Source organism: Sinocyclocheilus rhinocerous, unplaced genomic scaffold, assembly GCF_001515625.1.
Source record: "Sinocyclocheilus rhinocerous isolate Xijiao unplaced genomic scaffold, SAMN03320098_v1.1 scaffold3, whole genome shotgun sequence".
Classification (NCBI taxonomy): domain Eukaryota; kingdom Metazoa; phylum Chordata; class Actinopteri; order Cypriniformes; family Cyprinidae; genus Sinocyclocheilus; species Sinocyclocheilus rhinocerous.
In genome coordinates this window covers 455,192-461,683 of record NW_015658759.1, presented here as the reverse complement: position 1 = coordinate 461,683, position 6,492 = coordinate 455,192, and the positions used below count along the sequence as shown (strand labels likewise).

Here is a 6,492-nt window from a genome sequence, read left to right as displayed (position 1 = left end):
GTTTTATTCATTTTATTCATGTCAAGAAGAAAGAAAATTCAAGAAAATAAAAATGCATTGTATTTGTTTAATTTATATATAATATTTTATTTACATCACTTGACGTCTTTAAAGTGATTAAATCAACTTAATTGTAATAAATGGTGTAAAAGTTTATGTATGAAACCAAAATGAACACAAAGAGTAGTTCTATGAACTTGCCACGTGTTTTAAAAGTGTTTTATTAATATTTAAAACTTAAGTTGTAATAAAAGTATTTTACATCACTTGACGTCTTTAAAGTGATTAAATCAACTTAATTGTAATAAATGGTGTAAAAGTTTATGTATGAAACCAAAATGAACACAAAGAGTAGTTCTATGAACTTGCCACGTGTTTTAAAAGTGTGTTGTTTATTAATATGTACATAATATAAATAATGTTGTATTATTATTGTCTTGGGCATCCTTATTTGTCACTGACCCTTATATCTATTACAAAAGGATCGATGCCATATAGTCTGACTCTTGCGTACTTTTTGACACCTTGGCACCGTACGTTAAGCCATAAGAAGTCACCCGACGCTAGGTGGCGATAAAAGAATGAATTCTTTTCCACATGACCGTTGAAGTTTTTGACAGCTGTGATACATGTGTGCTTGATCATCAGTGAAGTCGTGTCACCAGTCTTTTCTGCTCACTTTCCTCACTTTTCATTGAGATAGAATCAATATGCTTTTAGTTTTAGCACAAACGCAGCACATGAGCGCAGAGACACAGGAGCGCGCACTCCCACGTGCAAGTGCTGCCTACTACATTAATGTGTCCTTCAGTTTCAAAGTGATTAACGGGAGAAAATAGTGGACCGTAAAAATATGGAAATTACTCCCTCAAAAGCTTCGAAAAAGTGGCGTCATCGCCATTGCTCAAATGATATTATTATTATATTTTGAAAATGTTAATCTGTTCAGTGGATTTCCCTGGGGAGGCAAGTAAATTAGTTCTATTTCCGTGCATACCAGCGCGAGGCAACGGGAAGCGACAAGCACCTTCGATTCGCTGATTACAATTAGACAATCCCTGCTCGGGATTCATCAAGCATTGATAATTTTTGGCATTTTAAGCACGTTTTAGCAAAAGGTGATAAGTCAGTTTATATATATACACACACACACACACACACACACACTCTAACGTGTGTGCGCAATAATTTACATACATCCTTATATGAAATATTGTCCTTTACATTTAAAATAAGTCAATATTTATTTTTTAAAATTTGAATGATATTATTTTCTTCGTAAAATTGATTAATATGACCATCTCACACCACACTCCCTCTTGTCGATATAAATGATCAGTGGAATACAAGCATAAGTAATTATTTGCACGAAATGGCTTAAACGTGTCAGTGATACAATTCTTTAACTCAGTAGGCTAATAATCGAAATATAAAAACACGTTTGTTTTCATATAGCTTTCCCCCTCACAGATATTCTGTCAGACTCACTTTTGTTTCCACCTTCAGATATTTTTTTTCATAACACCTGCCAAGATCATGGCCACAGTAATCAAAACTGTGGAAATGAGCTGAAACGATGCGAGGCGCGCTCGCGTGTAGATATTAGAAAAGCTGAGGTGCTTGTAGTTTTAAATTCATCTTGACAGCTCGCAACAGTGTGGGTGATGCTTCCTCCGTTCAAGGAACACTCCGCGTAATAGGAGAACATCATTTTACGCATTCAGAAAGAGCCAGGCGTTCCTTGAAAATTATCATATAGAGTCAGCTTACTTGACGTTTTCGGTTGTTAGTATGTCTTATATTGTTTTTATAGAACTAATGTAACGTTCAGAGCAGAACAATTAGCTATTGGAACAGAATCATTGCGTGTTTATGTAACGGCTGTTTAGAATTTATTCGGGAATCAATCAATTTACCGGTTTTGCCTCCTCCCCTTTCTCCTCCCTCTCGCCTAGTTGTGATGTCTCATGTCATGTTGTGACAGCGCTGGTATTGTTTATTGAGGTGGATGTCAGGTATAATTAGCAATCGATATGGAAAACGTTTGTGTCGTGGCTCTGACGTCACCGACGATTAACGTTTCTTATTGGTCGCGAATTCCCCAGCGCGAGAGCTAGTTATTTGGACTAGGGGAGAGTTGATGTTGACAAAGTAGGAGAGAGCGAAAACCCCACACGCCAGCCTCGGTCTCCTTATTTCTAACTCGGGAGCGCAAAGCATGTTAACGCCGCACGTCCCTTCACGGCTGCTGCATGCGCTCTGAGGGAAGAGTTGGAGCTTGCTTTGGCCAGACAAACGCTTCCCTGATTCCGGAGATGCAATGATGGATAGCCGGATCCTCGAGCATCCTCATGCCCAGTTTGGAGGCTCTTTGGGAGGCATGGTTGGAATGGGTTTCCCCTACCACCTCGGTCACCATCATGTTTACGATATTTCCGGACACCAGCTACAGTCGGCGGCCGCTGTACCTTTTTCTATAGACGGATTACTTAACGGATCATGCTCTGCGTCTGTTGCAAACTCCAACCCATTACTCGGATCTGGTTGTGTTGTAAACGGGGATAGTCGGTATAAACTCAGCGGTAAGTGAATAATTATCCGCTTCTTCTATTCCATGCAGAATATAGTAAGCTATACAGTTATATTAGCAATAGTTACAGGAAAATATTTAAGAGTTACGCGAAGTCTCTTGCCAAAGGAATATGGATTTTTTTCTTTCAAAATTACATTTTACAAATAGAAGCTTTATTCCATATTCATGAGTTCAGGTAAACTGGAAATAGGCCGATTTTACTCGGACTGATAATATAGAATACAGTGATAATAACGAAATGTCATATTATTCTCCTCGTGATAGCCATAGATTATTTTTCGTGTGTTTGAAGCCGTTTGATTTATGTGTTCTATTAGTAGGCTAATTCTATTTGTAATTTTTCTTATGACCATACTACATAAACGGGTTAAATTACTGTGAAATAAAATACGACATTAAACAATAATCCTATTGCCTTTTATTTGTGTAGGCTGTATTTTAAGAAACATATTATTAACAATCACAAGAATATTCTGACCTATATTATTAAAATTACACTTCACGGGCTAATTAGTCAGGCACTGCACTCTTGTAAAATCTTTTATTGTAGTATTTTATTTGACAACCATTGGGTTGTTGTAAAATTCTAATGTTTAAATAATTTCTGTCAACAAAATTGTATGAAGACAGTTCCAAGGAGAATTGCTAGAGTGTGTATGTGTATGTGCATGTTCATGTTTGCATGCGCGTGTTCTGACAGACTCTGTGGTCCTAGATGCCGGAGAGCCCGACAAGGAAAGCCCTGGTTGTAAACGGAGGCGAACGCGTACAAATTTTACGGGCTGGCAGCTGGAGGAACTAGAGAAAGCATTCAACGAAAGCCATTATCCAGACGTGTTCATGCGCGAGGCGCTAGCGCTACGTCTAGACCTTGTTGAGTCACGTGTTCAGGTGAATGATGGTTTGTTTTTGTAATAACATCTTTCATTGACCTTTATTATAATTGCCTATTTATGATTAATCAGAGACCGTATTAGCTATAATCATGCTTTCAGTATCGTAGCCTATACATTTTTTTGCTAGCCTAAATGTGATTGAAAATGTAAACTTTTAAATGCAAAAAGTTTTAATTATTATTTTTCCAATTACAACAGGTTAGACAATTTAATTTAATGTTAAGGTTTAAAGGTTTAATGTCCAACCATCATTTTATCAATTAAAAGCATTAATCGATCATATAACATTAATATTATTTGGATTTATGTTAACTGATCACTGTTTTAGTGCATGCAATTCTAAAGCAGATTATTATAAACAATTTAATAATTTGTTCTGCTAAAAATGTTGACAGATTAGATTTTTTTTTTTTTATTATACAAATGTCTTGTTTTGACTAATATATTAAAAATGTATCTTACACATTTGTATGTGATCAGTTTTGTCAATTCTTTACAAAATTATATTTAGGCCAATGGGTTGTAAATGATGACCTAAGTAAGCGTTGGACGTGCAGCCTTTGTCTGCATTTTGTAGAAACTCGACGCAGGATGAGAACTTGTTTGGGGAGTTAAAAGCTTAGCTTTGTATTATTCTTATTTCTTAAGGAAGATTAGCCTGCGTTATCGTGAGGCTTGTGTGCTCACAGATTTTAACGACATTAACATTTCATGTGTATACACAGCTATTGTCATGTATAGCCTCGATGTCTCTATGTTAGTATGCGTCTTAGCCTGCTGGTGGATGCTAACTCTCGTGTTATCAGCGCTGAACAGACGGCAGTCGCCATGTGAGGGGCCTGGGTGTGAGGTGCGAGCCTGCTGCTCTCTGCCTCTTCTGGGCCAAATCTGTCCTAGCGCTTATGCGCGCCTAAATGAACTTTAGGGGACAGGCCCAAATTAGCCACGCAAGAACCATACTTAATTGAAAGATTGAGAGTGAGCCATTACATTGAATCAATTGACAATTAAGACAAGTGCATCTGTGGCTTTATACTAGAAAATATGGTTAGATGAAAACATTTCCTCTATCCATATTGTTGATGAACCTTGGATGTGTATCAAACAGAAAAACAAGACGTTTCAGAAACCTATAGCATCTTGACAGATTGCCAGATCTTTTATGTTTTTATGAGAAAAAGGCTGTTACTCTCTTATTTATTTGAATGAATGGATAATATGAAATAAAAATACACCATTCTGTAATTTGTGATTACAGTAGGCTATAATATTGTAAAAGAATCGATTTTTTTTTTTTAAATTTCAGGTTCTTGTAATATTTATTCAAACATATTTGCCTTAATAATTTTTGCCAGTCGAGGTTAATAGATTACATTAGTCTGATATATGCCTGCCTGCTTATGAAACTGACTAAAGAATCCTCAACCTTTTCTTTCTAGGTGTGGTTTCAAAACCGGCGAGCTAAATGGCGCAAAAAGGAGAACACGAAGAAAGGGCCCGGTCGACCGGCTCACAACTCTCACCCCACTACCTGCAGCGGCGAACCAATGGACCCAGAGGAGATCGCACGACGGGAGTTGGAGCGCTTGGAAAAGAAGAAGCGAAAACAGGAGCGCAGGCTGCTGAAATCTCAGAACAAGCTCTTAGTAGGTGAGCTCTTCCACACGCCCGGATCTGACAGTGACAGTGGAGTATCGCAGAGCACAGATAGCGAGTCCACTCCGCACACCGGGCCTCAGCCTAGCGCGCACCGACAGCAAACAGAACATATATGTGATCAACATCCACACCACCAAAGAGCCGGTGCAGTCAACGAGACAGCGGAACCCATGTACTCCATGCGGAACTCTGCTCTGTGCCCCGCGAACGGCATCACACGCGCCTCCACGCTCCAGAAACTCAACCCATTTAGTGTGGAGAGTTTACTAGCCGACTCAAGTCCCAGGAGAAAAACTATCCTGGAGTTTTCTCAGTTACCGCCGCAGCGACCACTGGTCGGTAAAGGCCATTTCCTTCTGTATCCCATTACCCAGCCGCTGGGTTTCATTGTGCCACAGACAGCGATGAAACCGAATCAAGATTCAGGAAACTCGGGTCACAACTGTGCCACGACAGACACCTCAACCTCAAACCAGAAAAATATCAGTCACTTGTGCAAAGACACCGGTTCGAATGCGGCCACAGACGACGAGCTGCAAAGAGAAAACAAGTTCTCTTCCATTCAAACTTCAAACACAAGCTCAGAGAAATGTTATGCAGAATCTAATTCGCCAAAAAATGATTTTGAAAATGACTCTGAGTCCACTGTAACAAACTCGAGCCAGAAAGAAAGCATCTCTCCTAAGCTGTCTGAAAATTCGGACACGAAAACCCGCAGTTCTGCTGACACAAATAGGCCTACAGATGGAGAGGATGTTGACATGGGCTGACATAAAAATAGGCCAGAAGCAGTGGCGCCAGTGACTTGTCACAATCCCAAAGCTGATAACGACACGCTTTTGTATACAATAATGTTTGAATTAATTTTTATATACTTTTCAGAAACGGATATTCTTTATTCAGGAGAACTGTCGGGTTTTGGCTTAAAATGTCTGTCGGCGAACTTGAAGGAACAAGTTAGCTTACAAGCAGCATTACAAGAACACATCCTCAAACGTTGTATAAATAATAAATTATCGAAAATATTTATATATGTAACATTTTGATAATTATTAATGATAAGAATAATAAAATATTGTGAAAGAAAAGACCTTGTATTGCCACCTCGGTGCTTACAGTTAGCATGTCTGTTTTGTTTATCGCTTTGAGAGGCTGCTGTACAGCAGGCTCGTGTTTATTGCTTTAACAAATTCATTCATTCAAAACCTCCAGTTAAAATGAGGTCTCACGCCGCGGGCGGTTGGACCGGGTCAGCTCCTGTGGAGTTTTGATATGAAAGTAATTATTTTCCCGGTGGCGGCTGGGAGGATACGTTTTTTTCTGTTAGCCTGAAGGGTTATTATA

The 6,492-nt window shown here is 38.8% G+C and overlaps 1 protein-coding gene across 1 annotated transcript; it reads left to right on the top strand.

Annotated features, from left to right (window-relative positions):
• Window positions 1-2,151: 2,151 nt before the first annotated feature.
• Window positions 2,152-6,128, top strand: LOC107722947 (homeobox protein unc-4 homolog). Its single transcript, XM_016531445.1, has 3 exons — window positions 2,152-2,582; window positions 3,309-3,484; window positions 4,929-6,128. Exons 1-3 carry the CDS (start codon window positions 2,321-2,323, stop codon window positions 5,916-5,918), a joined length of 1,428 nt encoding a protein of 475 aa, XP_016386931.1. The 5' UTR covers window positions 2,152-2,320; the 3' UTR covers window positions 5,919-6,128.
• Window positions 6,129-6,492: the final 364 nt, after the last annotated feature.